The sequence below is a fragment of the Lepisosteus oculatus genome, chromosome 24 (assembly GCF_040954835.1).
Source record: "Lepisosteus oculatus isolate fLepOcu1 chromosome 24, fLepOcu1.hap2, whole genome shotgun sequence".
Classification (NCBI taxonomy): Eukaryota; Metazoa; Chordata; class Actinopteri; order Semionotiformes; family Lepisosteidae; genus Lepisosteus; species Lepisosteus oculatus.
Window position 1 is genome coordinate 15,243,833 of NC_090719.1, and position 19,572 is coordinate 15,263,404.

At 48.5% G+C, this 19,572-nt stretch overlaps 2 protein-coding genes across 2 annotated transcripts in view; both read left to right on the forward strand.

The window, feature by feature from the left end:
• Positions 1-2,944: 2,944 nt before the first annotated feature.
• Positions 2,945-6,854, forward strand: naif1 (nuclear apoptosis inducing factor 1). The gene is made up of 3 exons (XM_006640780.3): positions 2,945-3,509; positions 4,514-4,567; positions 5,315-6,854. Exons 1-3 carry the CDS (start codon positions 3,068-3,070, stop codon positions 5,788-5,790), a joined length of 972 nt encoding a protein of 323 aa, XP_006640843.2. The 5' UTR covers positions 2,945-3,067; the 3' UTR covers positions 5,791-6,854.
• A 2,023-nt stretch (positions 6,855-8,877) lies between these two features.
• Positions 8,878-19,572, forward strand: part of LOC102682869 (early estrogen-induced gene 1 protein) — a 63,001-nt gene continuing 52,306 nt past the window's right edge. Inside the window, exons 1-2 of the mRNA XM_069183455.1 lie at positions 8,878-9,567; positions 9,677-10,107. Of these exons, the coding sequence (XP_069039556.1) occupies positions 9,962-10,107 (146 nt within the window). The 5' untranslated portion in view covers positions 8,878-9,567; positions 9,677-9,961. The remainder of the gene's footprint in view (positions 9,568-9,676; positions 10,108-19,572) is intronic.

The following is a 19,572-nucleotide window of genomic DNA, read 5'->3' on the forward strand; positions in this document are numbered from 1 at the left end:
GAGTGAAGAGCGATAGAAAAAAAAGAAGTCAGATGGCGCACATGAATAAGAAAAAATACACATCAATTAGTGAAAACGTCTGACGGGATTTCGGACTTAATTTAATTTTAAACAGCATTGCAACCGCGATTTAATCACCGTGGGTTCTCAAGTGTGCTGATAAAATCAGCCCAAGGGTATTAAAAGTGGATGTCAGGAACTACCCCCCACCGCGCTGCTGAATTCAGCTCGCTGGGGTCTTTGAAGACATGGTGCGTTGATGCTCCTGAAAACCTACCCGACAAGATGGAACTGCTTGTGTTCTGCAGGAACCCATCTTGTGCTGTAATACCAGCATGCATCCATCAGTTGTATTACGAGAGTGAATCCTGGATGCATATCTACAGGACCAAATGAAGACCTAGTCTAGTCCTCTCTTAATGTGAAAAGACACCCCACACTACAATTTGTGTTTCAAAGGTCATTTACTCTTGTAAGATAAGCCCCTCAACATTGAATTTAAGTAAACAGTGAGGCAAGTCTTTTTAAATCACATTTTACAAGGGTGTTGAAAGTCTAAGAAGCACATTCCTAGCCTTGGGCTGGAGTAAAGATAGTTGCACGTAGAGAGGAGGGCGAATAAAATCATTGCACAATACTTTACTCTTAAAAGTATTGGGGAACCCCCACCCCTCAAACAGCACAGGCTCACCTTCTGTGTTTGCACTGCTGCCCCCGAAACAGAGCTTTTTATAAGGCTGCAAGACATACAACTGTTGTCCTTGGTGTGACAGCACTGACTGCCATATAGTCAGGGATACGGACAGATAACTAACAAGATCACTTGGCCAAGGTAAAGGAACCCCAGAAAAACAGATCAGTTCTCAGTGGCAAGAAATATAGATCTGGTTAGAGGATGGTCAGCCAGATGTCCTTCACCTTCCCCAGCTAAGGCAACCCACAGGTCCCAGTTCCGAGCTCAGTTCAGTGTACTTCTCATGCGCTCAAGTGCAATGAAATGCTTATTTGCATGTCTGCTCTGATACATAGACATCAAGTAAGCACCAAACTTAAAACACAGAACAGCAGCAGCAACCACAAGTTAAATAACATCAGCTTAAAAAAAGTCAGACAAGCAGCGTGATAAAAACACATCCGTGTGAGCCAGGGGAAGGGGTGGAGTTCGGTAATCTGACAGCTTGTGGGAAGAAACTCTCTCTGAATCTAGAGGTTTGTGCCTTTATGTTCCTACAACGCTGACCAGAGGGAAGGGGGAGAAAAGTGAGAAACCAGGATGACTGGTGTGCTTAACGATACTTCCAGCCTTCCTGAGACAGCGAGTTGTAAAAATGTTCCAATGATGGACAGGGCTGACCTGCTCACCCCCTGTGACACCTTCCGGTCAGACAGTGAAAACCAGTGGAACACGCACTTCAGACCGACACACTGTACTCCTCAACACAGTCCAGAGCCACAAGCTGTTCAAGATCTACTCACCGCTTATAGAGGATCAACATTTTCAGATGGTTTTGTGAGCATATTAGGAATCAGAAACTCTCATAGATTTAAGATTTTATGTTTCTGTGTACTTTTGTCATGCTCTGAAATTTGGTTTAGTATGATTTGCAAACATGAAAATCTGCATCTATTGGCAGAAATTCTACAAAATCGCAGGGAGCAGTGCAGATTATCACCGGCTCTGCGCTGTAGCCCTGCCTCCTTCTCCAGGCGAGTAGCAGAAGTAGGTGTTTTGTGTAAGAAATACTACTTATATGATGTAACCTGCAGTGCTGTTTTTTTTTGTGCAAATCATCCTAAATTAGGAAATGTGTCCAGAAGATTTTTCTTGGCTTTTCCATTCATCTGTAACCTCTCTCACAGAGCACAAAGAGGCACATGAGCATTTCGAGATGTCGAATTTAATAACCAAAAATAAACCAACCCCCGTGCCCAGTCTCTTTAAAAATAAAAACATTTATGACAGTGGAGTTTCTGCTGGTTTTAAAACGTTTCAGCATTCACCATTCGTGCAAAGTGAACAGTTCAGATTATCTTGGGGAGTTTTTTCTCCAGCAAAGGCGATGGCTGTTTACAAACAAACTTTCAGAGTTTAGAGGCATCTGTGCAATAACTTCCTCACTGGGTGGAGGCTGTAGCTGTAAACAGTAGAAAGATGAAAGCAGCCGGAGGTTTGTTAGATGATAAAAATCTCTTCTTGCAAAACAAGTTGGTACAGAGATACAGTGTAAGTGGATATTAGAAGGTAAGATCATATTTGATAACCTGAGAATAAATTACAAAGTTAAAGGACATATTTTCCTAGGCGTAAACATTTAACACTATTTTTCAATATTTGTATTTGAAGTAACGTACAACGTGAAACCCATTTATAAAAGCAAACAGAGGCTACACGCTCAGTTACCCATTACAACCAGGGCTGTGCAGAATTAAAACCGCCAAGAGCAACTACAACCTTTAGCAAAATGAAAAGCTGTCTTTAAAGCGGATCACTCCCGTTAGTTTAAATATCCGCAAAGATGCGTATAATTTAGTAGCATCAACGGAGATGGGGGCGGGGGGGACAACTCACGAAGCCTTTTTTTTTATTTTTTACAAGGTTATTTTACAGACCGAAAAAAATCCCACACAGGTTTCGAAAGCCGCCGCGATTAGATGCGGTACAGAGATTGTTATATAAAAAAAAACTTTGCGTACAAAAAATAAACAGCAGTCGGCTTAAAATGCCTTTCCGACCGCTTCTCCACACAGCGCCCAGACTGCACACTCCCTGCTCCCCGAGTGCTCGTCTGCTCAACGGGGCCTCAATGGCGCCTACGCTTCCTGTGATTGACAGGCTGGCGTGCGAATCGCTGAAGGGAACCGAGGGGGAGCCCCCCGGGCCCCAACCAATGAAACCGCGGCGTGCGGAGATGGGCGGGGCCCGAGCCATTACGGACGTAAACGTTGCCTGCAAGAGGAAGAAGTCGATTCTGGAAGCCATTACGCTGCGCAGATCTATAGAGTAAATCCCACGGTTTCTACGCACATTACGTACATTATTCTTAAAAAAAGAAGAATTTCTAATAAAATGGCATCTCAGGCCAAGAAGAGGAAAATGAATTTCTCGGAGCGGGAGGTGGAGATTATAGTGGAGGAGATGGAGAAACAGAAGCACGTCCTGGTTAACCACTTCAATGCCGGTGTCACACACATCACCAAGAACAACGCGTGGGTCGAGATCCTGAAGCGGGTGAACGCCGTGACGACCTGCCTGCGGGAGCTGGCCGAGGTCAAGAAGAAGTGGTCGGACCTGAAGACCGAGGTCCGGCGGAAGGTGGCCCAGGCGCGGGCGGCGATGGAGGGGTCCGGCGACTGCACCTCGGTGCCGGTGATCCTCACCTCCATGCAGCAGCGCATCTGCAACCTGCTGGGGGAGGCGACCATCATCAGCCTACCTGCGGGGGACGGGGGCACGGAGATCACGGTGCCCGTGCCCATGAGCTCGGCCACCACAGTGACTCTGACCCAGAGTAAGTGCGCCGTGAACACCGGCTCCGTCAGTGCACGGGGAGAGAGACATCCCTTTCATACCCGGTCACTCAGAGAATATACAGAGCTGTGCATTGCCGGAGATGGCTAACAACGCGAACAGGAACAGCTATAGAAGTGGCTTTTGAAAATGTTAGTTAAAAAAAGAAAAAATACACGCAATAAGAAGCGCACGGTTACAACGCTGTTCTGCACTGGCGTTAGCACGTCTCGAAAGTCGAGCTCGTTCACGTTTTCCCAGCCTAGAGGAGACGTCTTTTTCATTGCACTGCAACATCAGCCTCAAACGTCTAGGCGCCGGACTCGGCTTTTGCAGAGTAAATAAAGCAGCCGAGTTAACTGCCTGGGAGACAAACAGTCTCACGCCTCCTCGTGATTTCTTTCATGTGTCAGTAGGTGGGGCCTTTTGCGATTGGATGCCGTCTTCAAAATCGCACCTGTGTCACAGTCTGAGACTCATATGAGTCGCGCTATTAATAGATGCGCGGTTCAGATTACACGTGTACAGTTATCAGGCTGCACAGACCAGCGTCTGGGCGGCGGTGACGCTAAGGAGGCTGAGCTTCGGGATAAACGCACCGCAGACGAACACTTCTCTGTTCTGGGTAGAACTGTAGTCGGGTTTATGTGTTGTGGCCTCTAATTCAAGGATGTTTGCTCCCTAATGATGGTAGTTTTGTGAGGTGCTCAGGAAATCCATGTGTCACAAGGAGTTAAGCTGACTCCCCTCATGAGTCAAAATAAAAAGCGAAGATGTGCTTCCTGTTCCCAGTTTCAGATGCACTTTTCTTCATGTTCCACCTGCTGGCTTCCTCTGGCTCCTGCTTTCAGAGCGGATGTACTGGGTGAGCCGGTGACCGCGCAGCAGAGGTGCAGGGTGCCCAGTGTGCTCTGCTGCACCAGTACAGTGCTGCAGGGAGCAGGCCAGGCCCTGCAGGGTCTCTCAGCGAGGCAGGGACTCACCGTCTTTATTTTTAACTTGCAGACATTCAGACGGCTTCCTCTTCGGCAGCTTGTGAAGTACAGAAAGCGCTAGAAGGTAAAACATTTTTCTTAAGAGTTGTTTTTACACCTGAGCCATTCCCGAGAAGCCAGGTGGCCCCTCTGTACGGTGAGCGCGAGGTCGCGGGGCCGCAGGCCGGCCAGCTGACGCAGACGTGGACAGCTCAAGGATTCGATTATTGCCATGCTCAAAATGGGGGAAAAAAAAAAGTACTAATGTGGTCCTTTTGTGTAAAATGAGTACATTCAAATTAAATGTCTTTGTTATTTAAGTATTCTTGTTTCCTGACCTACTGGCATTGGATAATACTAAACCTGGAGCTCCTGGATGGAGTTGAAGTTTTTGCGCGGAGAGTCCAGCGCAGATCTTGTGCGTTAGTCCAGAATAATGTGTTCAGAAGGAATACATTCCACTGCAGGACCGTGTTGAGCCCTGGGTGGCACACAGGTGTAGTGGTGAGCATCCCTGTGCTGCTGCCCCGAGGTCCGGGGTTCAGTTCCTGGGGTGCTGTCGGTGTGGAGTTTGTATGTTCTCCCCACATGGTCCCCAAATTGACCCGTCTGTGTGTCTGTGTGTCTGTGTGTCTGTGTGTCTGTGTGTCTGTGTGTCTGTGTGTCTGTGTGTCTGTGTGTCTGTGTGTGTTGTAGCCCTGAGGTCCTGGGTTCAGTTCCTGGGGTGCTGTCTGTGTGTGAGTGTGTGTGGAGTTTGTGAGTGTGTGTGCCCTGCGATGGCCAGACTCCAGAGCCTTCTCAGTGTTTGTCTGTTGCTTCTTCACGCCGGCAGCCGAGACCACCTACCACGCGCTGGAGGAAGGGGTGGTGGAGTACTGCACGACCGAAGCCCCCGCCGCCGTGGCGACGGAGACCCCGGTGGAGATGATCTCGGCCCAGGCCGAGTGCGCCATCAAGCCCCAGGAGCTGAAGAGCCGCATCGCCCTCAACTCGGCCAAGCTGCTGCAGGAGCAGAAGGTGACCAACCTGCACGTGCGGGAGATCGCGCAGCACCTGGAGACCCAGAACGACCTGCTGCAGATGATCCGCCGCTCGCAGGAGGCGCAGGCCTGCGCCCAGGAGCGCCAGGCCCAGGCGCTGGAGGGCACGCAGGCCGCGCTCATCGCCCTCATTCAGATGCTGCGCCCAGCGCTGAAGGACTTCCGCAAGTTCCTGCAGAGCTCCGGCGGCAGCCCGGCCCCGGGGCCCGGCACAGACTCCGGCGAGCCCAAACCAAGGCCCCCGGCGCCGGAGGAGGACGCGCAGTAGGACCCCATCGCGGGCCTGGGCGGGCCAGGCGGGGCCAGACTCTCGTTCGTTCGCGAACAAAGAGAAAAATTGCCGGTTGCGGCGCCGAGGCGGTGCTCTGTAGTGCATTTATTGAAAAGTTAATAGGGATTCCGGACTTTTTTTTGTTCCTCCAGCGAGCACCAAGATGCATCGCGCTGTATGAGCGGTGCGCTGGTTGCGCAGCCCCCTGGCTGGAGGGCATCTGGAAATCGACCTTCGCGCCTCTGTGCAAGCCCCAGCCTGGCCGAGGACGAGGGGAACACCAGGCTTGGCGCACGCGGTTGGACCTAACTGCCCTGTGGGAGCCACCCTCATCCTGGTGTGGGCTTTCGTTTCGGTGGGGGTGGGGAGGGTATTAAGTGTAGCTGTCAGCTGTACGTGAGTGAGAGTTGCAATTTCACAAGTTTTGTTTTTTTCAAATGCAGTTCAGCAATGGTGAACGGTATTCACTCGCTGAGACCTGTGCGGACCTCAAATAAGCCCAGCCTGATGACGGGCATCTTTCTCTCGGAAAGCCGGTACAAAGGAAGAGGTGTAGATCATGACAGACCTCTCTTACACTACCCCAGACCCCTGTGGGCGTGCTGGGAACGGGGGCCGAATACAGACAGGCGACCGTGTCTGACCATGTCTGACCGTGTCCGGGGTGATTTGTTGTGCAGGAGCTCCCCCTGGCGGTGTCTGGCCAGATGGCAGTTCTTCAGGAGCGCCGTGCGGAAAGAGACACGGTGTGGCCCGTGGCATCCCGCCCCGTGTAGTGTGTGTCCGGGTCCGTCACGCCGGCGCGGGGGGGCTTTGGGGCTGGGGGGGTCGTTGTCAGGGTTTTATTAAATCTGGGACAACACTCAGCTCATCTTGGCTTGAACTGTTATTTCAGCACTTGCCTAGTTCTTTTTATTACTGCCTTCCCCCCTTTGTATTTTTATTTTTTATCCCTGCGGAAGTGAGAAGAGGGAGGAATGCATTCAGTCGGGCGTCTTATCGACTCTTGTTTCGTTTTCCCTTTTTTTTTTCCTTCTCCAATAAAAAAATGATGCCTCCTGTTACACTGTCCTTTTTTTTTTTTTTTTTTTTTTTTTTTTTACATGAACTCACGATTTTGATCTGTCTCTGGGGTTCTGCAATGTTGAAGGTAACTCTGCCCACGGACCGTGGAATTCTACAGTTTTATTGCAGCATCTCTGCTCCCTGGGTTAAAAAGCCAGCCTTCTACATGACTGCCATGATATGAGATACACTTTGTTGAGCCAGCTTATGGATGCCCTTGTAATAATATGATTTTAGTCCCTGCAGTTTCTGCACTTTGACACTGTGAGACCTGGACCTCCTTCTCAGCACTGGGAGAGCTTTCTTTCTGCTGAGAACACACACACACACACAGCCTGGCTTTACACAGTCGTCCTGCCCACCTCAAACTCTGGATTTCAAGGCATGACAGTTCAAGATGAAGAAATTATAGATATGTGATCCTTTCATTAAAAGGATAGTTACATACAAATTACCTCAGAGCCTGGGTAGATGTATTCCAGTCGCGCAGTGAAATAAAAAATCAGACCACCTCTGTAGCTGAGGACGGGGCTGGAACAGAACCAGACGACAACAGGCCTCCCAGGAGCTCAGTTTGAGAGCCCTGTCCATGGAGTTACTGAAAACATTGTTGGCTGTGACTGCTCAGCTGTGTGATTTGTACAGTCTGTTTGTACGTGCCAAGATTACAAGTGTGCTTCAGCAATTTGAACGCGAGTGCTAATGGGGATATTCTTTCATTGTGTGCTGGATCTGCGTGATTAGCTACACACCTACGTTTGAAAAGCCCCAGTCTGAGTGCCTGGTAAATTAGACAAACGATTAAGAGGATATCACTTTCCACCCAAATATAAGTCTTATTATCATAACACGGTATTATTTGGCAGCTGTACGACTTTGAATCCGAGTAAGACAATGGAAAGTACTGTTTAGTGAGTATGGCACCCATCCACCTCTGAGCATCAGCCCGCTTCGTGATACGAACGGATATGACTTAATTCAGACAGCAGGTGGCGCTCTATACAAAGTTTCTCCCCCTCTCTTTCACGTGGCTCCCCAACGTTATGTTTAAACCTTTATTTTTAGCGTTTCACAAGGTTTCCGGATCGAGAGCTGCAGACGTGCTCCTGGCCTGTCGATGTTATTTTACTGGGCCGCGAGTCTGGGCGCCACGGGTCGGTCTGAATCCCCTGACAGGCTCCTCACAGATGCAGTCTTCCCAGGACAATGATAACATGACATCACAGTATTCGTTATCATCTTTGACTTGAATTCATCCACCCTCACTGATTTTAATTTTGTGAATGTATTGCCACGCGGGGGGGGGCATTATAATGTTAAATATTTATATGCATATACTATATTATATAATAATGCATATACTATATTATATAATAATGCATATAATATATATGCATATTATATAATAAGAAGGCTATTGAGCCTGGTTCACGTGTGTGAGAGAGAAAAATTCACTATGTCCTACATAGGAAAAGCCTATATAATTCAAGATGCTTTATTGGCATGACCCATGAATAAGTCAGTGTTGACAAACTCTGACAAACGATATCTCTCTCACACACCCGAAGAAGGCTCCACAGCAGAAACGTCGTTTCTTTTCTTCTCTTTTCACCATGGAATAAACCTTGACTTGTTCCTTTGCAGCCAACGCATGCTGATGCAGCTCCCTACTTAAAAAAATCATTACTATTATTTTGTACAAATATCACCAAAAGCTGTCACAGCAATGCTCCAAAAGTGCCGGCAGTAACTTCTTAGTTCCTCTGTAGTAGAGGTTTGTGGTTGTGAATCTCACCCGTCCCCCAGTCCTCCCTCAGGCCAGTCAAACTGCGCAGTTTCCATGAGAACTGCTCGCGTTGTCTCTCGCCGGTGGTATTCTGCGTTTGCCACTACGCCCGTCGTGGGGAAGAAGCCGTGCTGCGTGGGTTCCGTAAGAAACGCGAGTCCGGCGGGGCTCGGCTGTGCGCAGGGCCGGTGACGTGCGGGGCTGGGAGGCGGCGCCTGGCTGCCTGCACACGGGGAGAGGAGGAGGGCTTATGCCGGCCGGGGGCTTGTGACTGCGGGCCAGTGAGTGGTGGAGCCACGAAGAGAAGCGGTCGCGTTCCTGTGCCACGGGCGCTAATATTTGGGTGCCTGTTTGTGATCATTATTTTTTTTAAATAATTGGAGGTATCAAGCCCGGCATTAGGTTTCCGGAGGCTGGCTCCCGTGCTCGCCAGCGGGCGGCAGTGTGCAGGACTGCAGTCTGGATGAGACCGAGCGAGTCGCGTTCATTGTGATTCAGCGCAGGAGCGCAGACCGCGGCGCACCGCTTTGGAGGAGGAGATCATCTCCCCTGGCGGGCGAGCAGGCAGGCTAGAAGCTACCAGGAGGACTCATCTAGAAATCCGCACAGGAAAATTAAAAAAAGAGGAGCCCCGGGCACCGAGACCGGTTTTGAGCGCCGACAAGAGGCGCAGTAACCAAAATTATTTGCCGGGACCGCTCTGCGCTTCGCTGCGCACAAGTGTTTGTGGAGACTCTTGCACGTTGGAGCATCTCCCCACAGGGTCCTCTGCTAACAGAGCCTTTCGAGGGCACGTCAAGCGCCCACCGAGCACCGTCTGGAGCCCGGAGGACCCGTCTTGCGGGGTGTTTTTCAAGTTTCAGGCGATAGTTCAGCGAGCAGTGCGCTGAGGCGTGCTGTCCGGATTAAATACAAGCGCGCAGGTACACTCGCATAATCGTTTCGTTTTTGTTTCCTTTGAATTTTGCGTGCACTTCACATGGGTGTCTTTGTTAATGTCCGTTTTAAGTGATTTTTCTTGTATGCTTGCAGGTTTGCCGGAACTCGCTGCGGGCGATTCAGAGATGCTGATCCGAGACGGACTCCCTAAGAGAAATTTCCAAGCTCCAGATTAAAATCGCCGCTAACCTCCATGCTCCAGAAACTTTTTATTTTCGTTTAACCTTTTTTTTTCTTTTCCCATTTGGATTTTATTTTTAACTTCATCGTTTCGTTACTGATTTGTTTTTTTTTCTTTTAAACGAACTATTTATACGTCTCGCTGCGGTCTCACTGAATCGGGTTTGAAGACCAGTAGTCACAGACCTGTCTTCGTCAATGGCGTTTTTAATGAAGAAGAAGAAATTCAAATTTCAGACTAATTTTACTCTGGAGGAGCTCACGGCTGTGCCGTTTGTCAATGGAATGCTCTTCTGCAAGATCCGGCTCTTGGACGGAGGGGACTTCGCTACTTCATCGTCCAGGTATAATTATTATTATTGTTATTGATGATGATGATGACCAGCTGCTTGAATACGAACATCTGCGAGTGCAGCTTTAATATTTCAGTCTGTCTATAAATCCAGTTTATTGCAAATGATAAGTGTGACAAAAGTGCCCCCCTCCCCTGTCTTGTTTAGACAGTTCGTGTACACGGGGTCGGTGATTGAACTGGATTGAATTGACTGCCCTGAATTGTTTCTCGGGACCGATTGTGTCAGGTGATGACTGATGATGACAAGTCAGTTTAAGGCATCTGAGCAACTCAACCACATTTTGCTCGCCAGAAAGCTAAAATGCTTTGACGTGATCGGCCTTTCTTTTTGTTTCTTACAAAGGTGTACGAAATCATCACCAATTCGCAACAGCGCCTTCGGATATAAAATTAGAGAAAACTTAACTTATTTTTCCGACACTGAAAGCGACAGGGGAACCTGTTTGTCTGCCGTCTGCCTTAGCGTTCGCAGTAGCAAGAAGAAACTCTTCAGTGACACTGTTCTACTGTTGGCTGAGGAAAAACCTAAAAGTGTCGTGAGCGTTAAATATAGACTTAAATATATTTCTGTTCTGTGTAGAAAGGATGCGTAGTCTACAGACGCAGTGGTGTTCAGCCTGAAACGCCATAGCTGTTACGATCATGCTGTAGTTTAGCTGAGGAGACTTTTTTTACTCCTCTCCTGCCCTAGAGGAAATTACTCGTGTGCTATTACCGTGTTTTGTCCTTGGAAGTTTGTAACGGTTTACTTCCGTGCGATTCCTTATCCTTATCATTTCACCCAATTCAGCACGAACACCTCACTGTTTATGAAGCGTAAACACCTCTGTGAAATGCGGGTGTAGTCTGAGCTCCGTGGCTCTGGGGAGGCGCAGACTCGTGAGCTGTTGTGCTCTTGCTGTGTTGCTTCCCTGGAAGTCGCCCCGTGGCTTGGAATCGTGACCTCTGCAGCTCGCGTTACATCCATACCGCAGAGCTGCAGACCCCATCGGAACCAGGTCCACAGGCACGGTCCGAGAGAGACTCTCGTTGGTGAAAATTTGAACGGGATGCGTGTGTATCGGTCCCCTTTGAAACCTACTGCGCTACAAACGTGTCAAAGTAGGGACTTCCACTTTTGTTTTTCAGCAGCGGCACCCAGCCGCTCGGCTACCATTTCTGCCATTTCCCCCGCGGGGTTAATAAAGTGTCTATCCATCAGATCCATCTTTGGCTTGCCCTTGTTGAAAGGCTTGGTCTCGGCATTTTAACACGCGGGTTTTATTCCATCGACGGGACAGCAGCTGAGAATGGGAGTTTTACCCCGTTGGGCAGAATCTGCACCAATGTCTTTCTCGCTTCGCAGAATGAATTACGATGTTTCAGTCGTCTCTGAAAAATACCGCGATCAAGAGTCCGTCCCGGTCCTGGAGGGACGCTGTCGTAGCTGTTTTTTGCTCCAGTGCTAATTGACGACCTCATTCATTAGCTGGCTTGCTAACACTTCAAGGGAACACGTGGTGGTTAATTCCACGCTGAAAGGTAGATGGAGGAGACCCTGTTCAAGAGCTGTCACACTCAACAGCCAAAAGATTTTCTTCCTTTTGCTTTTCAGTGTGGATTTAACCGTTACATCTTTTCTTTCCAGGGGTGTTAGTGTTGCTGCCTGGCAGCGCTGGGGCCCTGGGTTCAATTCTGGACCTGGGGTGCTGTCTGTGTGGAGTTTGTGTGTTCTGCCTGTGTTTGAGTGGGTTCACAGTCCGAAGTCGTGCTGGTGGGTTAATTGGCTTCTGGGAAGAGTGCCCCTGGTGTGAGTGAGGGTGTCTGTGTGCCCTGTGATGGACTGGGGTCCTGCCCAAGGTGTGTCCTGCCTTGCTCCAGCGGCCCTTAATTGGATAAAACGATGAGAAAATGGATGAATGTTTCAACCTGGAATCGCCAGGCGTTTTCAGGTCTCGGCTCACAGACAAAGTGGGGTAGTGGATTTCAGCGAATGCTCACTGATCAAGCTCTCCACTGTACTTAACTCATTTCTTTGGTCGGTCTTGGGCATCACTAAGCCCTGCTTCAAAGTCACGATTTCCAATACTGTCAGACCTGTGCTGAACTCTTCTTGGCCTGCCTGCTCTTAGTTCTGACTCAGCAGCTTTTACTAGTTGATCAATTGATGATGAACAGACATGGGGCAGTTTTGAAACTTGAAATTGGAACCAGGTTTAAACCAATTACAAACCCCATTTCACCATTTAAGAGTTACAAGCACATTTACAAATCTGCCCCCAATACAAAACTGATATCAGTTAGCCGGTGATTAAGAACTCAGCTGGAGAAAAAAACAGAAGAGAGAGTTCCTTCAGGAAAGGGGGCTGAGCACCACTGTTAGATCATCCAAATAAAGGAGAAGGAGCCCCACTGTTTGGGCTAAAGTTCAGAAACTTTCAGAAACAAAGAAATTTTGTGCAACAGTCTCTCGCCAGCTGGGTAAACAGCGAGTGTGTCGACTGTAATGTGTTCTTGTTTTTCCATTACTTGTACTCGAGCTGTGTCGCATGCCAGATGGTTACTGCCTTGAATTTCACTCAGGCCCGATAAATAAGAAGCTGCTCAAAGGAAGAAAATAGGATGATGTTTAAAAACTGTTTTACCCCCAGAAATGTCCGCAAACCACCTCTTTCACAGTATGATAAAAGGTATGTTAGAATTGGTCCTGAACCCGGAATTGCAATAACGTGATTGCAGGTTGTGTGAAGCTCTAGTGACTCCAATGAGTGGTTTTTCGTCTTTAATTAGAAAAGATGCAAGTGGCGCTAGTGATATTTTCAAGTTTCGTTCAGTTTCCTTTTTATCTTGCAGTCTAGACTTGGCCCAAGAACAGGATATTTCAAATACCACAACTCCAGTCTCAAACTAACATACCTAAATTGCTGGGTGTGCAAAGTTCATTTAGCTTCGATCAGTTGTTCATCTTAGTTTTTTTTTTAAAAAAAGGAGGAAAAGGGGTTAAGTGATGTGCTTGGTTCTTTATCATGAGAAGGAAAGGAGTTCAGCTGTATTTCTGCTCGAGATCAGGTGAGTGTTTACAAGCTCTCATCAAGCCTATATTGCAGGGTGGGGAGATGGGTCACCAGCTGGCCAGCGTCTGTATTGGGTAGTAATTGATAACAGACTCAATCGACTGAATTCCAGTGTAACACACTCCAAACTTCTAGATTTAAAAATAAGAAGCACTCCACTGTTTCTCGTCTCCGTTTATAGTTGAAATCGATCGTTTTATTTCATCGAAGGGATCGTTAATTTTCCAGACGTCTTTGCTCTGTGTGTGGGTGGGTGGGGAGGGGTTGGTGACGGCAGTACTGTAGGAACAGAGCTGTTGAAACCCGGAGTAACAGCTACACGTCAAGCACACTTTGCGCACTTGGCCTCAGAAACATGTCCTTGTTCCCTTACTCACTCGGGTACCCCCACACCCCCTTTTTAAAATGACAGGATTCTGGAAATGATCAACCCAGGCGCGTAGCTGAGACAACACTAAGCATAAAACAGAGCAGCTTCAAACACATGGGCCTAGGTGAGCCTGGTCTCATGCAGATATGTACTGAATGCTGATATTGATAGTGACATGAAAGTATGGTGCTGGGGAAACGCTGGAGTTTTTTTTCTGTACTGGCGTGGTCTGTTCTCATTAAATGTCTTTAATTCTAGCACAGTGGCATCACACGGATGACTACGTCAGACCACTGTTGACTTCAGGCCAGCTAGTCCATATGTTACCTCCACAGTTACTCCCGACTTTGCAATGGGGAGTGGCAGTCAGCTGGCTGCCCCAGCCAGAATCCAGCTGCACAGACAAGAGGCTGCATGAGTAATCTTCCTTATTGCTCCTGGCAGGACGACTCTGTCTTTACAAAGGCATGTGATCGAAGAGTATCATCTCGGCTCAATTAACTAATTTCTACAGGCTGGAACTGTTTTGGAAGGATAGATGGGAACATTCAGCGTGTGAATAACCACCCTCAACAAGCCACTGCATTGCATCAGATTGTGGTGCTTTTAATTTTGTTTTGACATTTCATGATTTTCTGAATATAAAGTATTGATTTCTACACGCGTTAGCTGTGCTGCTTGTGTTCTGATATTAGCTGCATGAGTGAGATAAATGAGTGCTATTGCATGAATTTGGATCACAAGCAGTACTATTACTGTACTGCAGTCTGTGGACTTGCAGTCCACTGTTGCCCTAAGCCCTCTGTGTAATGTGAAATATCCTTGGGCATGTTTCCAGTGCCTGCTGCTTCTTGTCCAGTGGGCATCATCGCTTTGTCCTTCCTGCACAGACGTGTCAATTCATGGGACACTTCTAATCTCCCTCTGTTCATGTGAGAAACAGCCATGTTATCTGTTCAGGGTGAGTTATCCATTCTAAATCACAACTGATGCAATTATCACTCTGGTATTGGAGGTGTGTATGTAATTCCTCTCCTTTCAGTGGAAATGAATTGCAAGATAAGGCTTCTAATACGCAGTAGTTTGAGTAAATCTGGGTTTTGCAAGTGAAAAGGGTTTACAGGAGCTGGCTGCTTTGTAGTTGACATTTCTGGTGCATGTGCAGTCAGGCAATGTTTGATATTAAAATGAGTATGGTTGCTTCCCTGTTGCATGTGGCTTATAGGACCTGGAAACTAACCAGTAGCAACCAGAGAGTTGTGTGCTTTGGTGTGTTTATTCTGTGTCTTACTGGCTCTGCACGTGTTTATCAGAAAGGGATCCAGGCCTGGCCTGAGTTAATGATACAGCAAACATGTTGGATGTGGTCAAGCCGAAAGAGATTTCTGTTCCCCATGCATGCTAGACAGCTTCATGGAAAAGAGAGAAGAGAAACTGCAGCTCTCAGAAGAAGACTGGGGACAGGCAGTCGACACACCAGGTGTTCCTGGGCTCAGCTCAACTGTCTGCGGCCCAGAGCTTGAGTGATGTCCGCTCGGCGGTGTTTTGCATGCAGCTCTTAGGTTAGTGGGGACTTCAAGCAGAGTGTTATCATATAACACAAACACGCAGTTTGGCTTTTGTCTTCTTAGCTCTGAAGAAGAAACTGGCACCATGCTGCCCTTGTTTCCTCTTCTGTCAGTGAGGAACGCCCCTCCTGTTCCCCCTGGCTCTCTGTGTGGCCTGCAGTGGATGCTGCTGTGTCGTTTGCCCCCTCCCTCTTCGTTGTCCATTCCTGGGGGGTGGCTGGACGTGCCTTTGAAGGCCGCAGCAGGTGGGCCGACTGCCCGCTAGCGCGTGCCGGTGTCTTGTGGGGACGGCTCGTCCCGTCCGCGGTACCAGGCAGCTGGTCCACACTCCCGCTCTGTGTCACCCTGCGCGTCCAACAAAGAGTGTCTGTGCGGAGCCCAGGCTGGCTGTGATGTCATAGCTCATTGCGTTATTGTCTGCAGTGAGTGACCCCCCTCTCACTGCGCTGTTTGTCCTGCTCAAAGATTGGTGGTTTTTGTGGGACGGTGGTGGTGGGGTGTCTGCGTAATTATGTTGTGAGTAACGTGTGTGTGTGTGTGTTTCAGGGAGTGTGTTCAGGGGCAGTTGAGGCAAAGTGATATCGCTAACAGGCAGGCTTTTGTTTCTTCCAAGACCCCCGTCTGTCTCTCTCTCCGTGTCCTCGCGGATGAGGTTGTTTGTGTTGAAGAGGCCGCTCAGCTGTGGAGAGCGAATAACAGGAAGATGAGGGCGAGCTGTCACATTTGATTAATTAAATTGTCTGTCTTTTCTAGCTTTTATGGAGCCAACGGCCTGCTTATCTGCTAACGTGCTGCCGCTGCTAGATTTTGCAGCGTAGGTGGTATTGTGGGAGAAGTTTGCCCGGCTTGAATAAGGTTTTCTTGTTAAGAAAGGGAGACAAAGAACAATCTCCTCAGAGGAAGGCCTGTGGAAGTCTGGCAGAACTTGGACACTTCTGCATCACAATCCGCCTTTCCCAGTCCAATCCACTGGATTGCTAGAGAGTCTCCAGGGTGATGTTTCTTTTCCTACACTGTGAAAATCCTATTCAGATGCAGACCTAGGCTGAAGATGAGCTCATGCTCATGTGAACTGGTGTGTAGAGGCGGCTCTGTGCGCTGCTGGGGTTTGAGCTGTAGGCCGTGTGGCTTCCCTGCTCTGGGCTCTCCGAGCCCCCAGCACAGCCAGTTAAGCCCAGCTTTTCCGAATGACTTCCCACACCCTGCTGACGATCTCCTCGGGCGACTCGAGAGGAATTTTCGGGGCTCACTGCAACAAGAGCTTTTACTAACAGTCTGTTTGTCAGTCAATACATTTCAAAGGTTTTTCCGTTTGAACACAGTTTATTTAGTGACGTTTGTACATCTCGCAAGTGTGTTTTGCTCATAAGGCCCCTTAATTGTTACCTTATTTCAAACAGCTTCTCTTCTCTGTGAATGTCTGAAGCAGGGATGAACAACTGTCAGATGTCAGTACGAAAGGTGGTGTTGGTTTGAAAGATCACTTTTTCTGTTTCCTTTTATTTCATTTGGGAAGATGATTCAGCTAGCAGACTTGCAGGGCTTCTCATTTTTTCCAGCCAAGAGGAAAATCAAAATCAAAATACATTTCCCCCCCCCCCAGTCCCAGCCTTGGGCTCAGTCCAGGATGGAGCGTATTTTTTCCTTTAGTCCCCTCGCAGACAACCGAGCTGACTCTTCAGCTGACAAAAGACAGTTGCACACATCCGCAGCTACAGCCATGATGCACGGGCCTCCGGAGCAGCCCAGCTGGGAGGAAAAGGTTCTCGCCAAGAATCGGGCTGCGTGACCCGGGGGTTCACGGGTTCGAGTCTCGGCTGGTGACACAGCCCACTGCGCCTGGGATTCCTTATGTGCTACGCGATGGGTGGAGGACCCTCTGCTCATGCCAACACAGGGCCCCCTGTGGCTTCCTGGGTGCTTGCAGGCACGTGGTGCTGTTGGGCAGAGACGCGCGCTGAATCAGGGGAGAGCAGTGGGCGCAAGGCGGGGTACACACTCACTCACACCGGGGCCAGGCTTCCCAGAAGCCACTGCACCTACCAGCATGTGGACGGTGGGAAGAACAGTGTTAGTAGACCTTGTGCTTTAAGTGTTGGTCACCTTCATTAGGTTTCCTGTGAATCGATATACATCTGTTGAATAAGATTCAGAGATTGGGAACTGTTTGCGTTGGTCTTTCCAGTATTTTTCCATCGTTTTATAAGCCAATGAATATATGAGCTTCTTGCATTATTAGGTTATTTCGAATCTCCTGTAGGATTTCTTTTTAAAATGCGTCAGAGTTTCTTATCCGAGTACAATGCTGTGGAAAAATACCTGCCTCGCGTTCCCACCCTTCGGTAATGTAGTCGTGTGGGATGATGACTGCAGAGTGTAACACACCTGTGTTTGCTGTTGTAACACCGATCTCTCGGCAGTGATTTTTTTTTTCTGCTCAAGTTTTTTGTTCTCCTCTCCTCTTGCCAAACAAGCTGCCTGCTTGTTTGGCAGCTCTTGCTTGTGCTTTTGCTTTGTCACGATTTCCGGCAATGTTGGTTCTGCATGTTTGCTTTGTGTTTAGACATGCCACTTGCACACTTAGCTGCCACTTGTCATCTGAGCATAGCAGGTAGCCAATGCAGTAGTAGATACTGGCGATCGTTTTTAAACTCGCCTCTCGATGTCCTATTTTTTTTTTACCGTTTTGAACTGGCTGTGAAGACTGTGCGACACGTAAGCGCTTTTCTAAACACGTGCGCAAAACAGCTGTTTCCGATCGTCCCGGGAGAGCCACAGTGACTCCTGTCATAGTGTCTTGTTAGCCGACGCACACAAGGAGCTGTGGGCGTGAGCGGCTCTCCATTCCTCGCACTGCTTTCTGGACGAGAGCGAGGGAGGCAAGGTGGAGGTCGAGCCTGCAGGAGGGCTGTCAGTGAGGCAGGGACCTAGGGTCCCACCACACGCTCACTTTGTGTGCGTTTGGTTTCCGTGCCTGCGGTTTAGATCTTGCGGTCGCTGTGGCCCTGTTGTGTACAGCTTGTGTGAGGCTGTCGATATGGGAGGAATGAGGAAGCACAGAAAGACAAGTGCTCCAGCCACAACATTCCCCCTGCTGCTTGATCAGTTAATAAGCGAGGGCAAGATGGTTCAGTGTGTCGTTTTCTTGTTGGTGTTTAGAGTTGGTAATGCCCTCATTACATCTCTGATGCCTACAGTCCCGAGTCTTTTATTTTGTAAGACTGATCTGCTGAAGAATCCGGTGTGGGCGTGATGCTGCCACATAAGGTGGCAAGTTGGCTGAGAATAAAACTCCAGTCTGGGTGGTGTTGATTTTTCATTATCGTCTTATTTTGTCTTCTGTTATCCGGTACTCGGAAATGGGTTTACAGAATAAAAACGCTGGCTTTGGCAGAGGGGGCGTTTTTGAAAGAACAGCTCCGATTTTTTGTTTTTTGTACCAGGAAGAAAGGGCAAAGCACAAAAATGTCGAAGAGGCCTGAAGAGCCGCTCAGAAGAACCGTTGAATATTACATCAAAGACAAAAGTCCAGAGAAACCCTCATTCTCTCAAGCTTAATACATAATTCACCACAGTCTCGCAGCTGGGCCTTGTTAATTCTGTAGTTTTCATTGAAGCTGTCCCCCTGAAATGTGAAAGATCTGTCAGACTGGAGGTTGCTCTAGTCTCAAGCGCAGTGGGAGCTGTTCTTGGAACAGGTGTGTGGATAAGCGCCCCAGATGTCTTTTTGGGTGTCACCAGGGCTCTTGAAGCCCCCGGTTGTTTATAAGTTCTGCCTTTGGTGTCTGGCTGGACTGTGGAGTCCATGTTTCTGTTCTGTAATGCTAGGTCAGCTTTTGCCCCGACGTCCTCTCTAGAAGGAAGAAGTCTGTGGCTCACAAGTGGTCAGAGTCGCCCTCTAATCTTGCACGCGCTGGCTGGGACACTCTGTCTTTTGTTGTGCCTTGTTTGGAGGCCTTATTTTCAGCGTGATTATGCTAATCCCAGATCCCTGTTTGAGCCAGACTCCATAAGGTTTGTTATTCTTCACCCAGGAATGAATGACCCTCTCCATATGGATGAAGCAAATCCAGGTGTCTGTTCACGAGCATCTGCTCTGCTCATATCTCAAGATAAGTCTTCCGCAGAGAATCCTTTCTGATGAATGTGCTGCCCTGCCTGACCGACTTCTTTAAGTTGCAAGGATCAAATGTGACTGGATGTTTTTCTTCAGAGTAAAAAAAAAAAGGAGCTCTCTCCATCTGCTGTTGTGCGTGGATGTCTGCAGTATTTTTGTTGTGCATGTGAGATTTTCTTGGCAGTGCTTCTGCTGGTAAAGTATCACACGGCTCTAACAGGACTAATTTCTCAGGAGCGGTTCTGGAGAAGTGATACATTTACTCTTCCCTCATCTCCTCATTGAAGCCAGCCCTGACTGGGGGGGAGCTGTGTGAATGCATAATTAAAAAGGCACAAGGGGACAA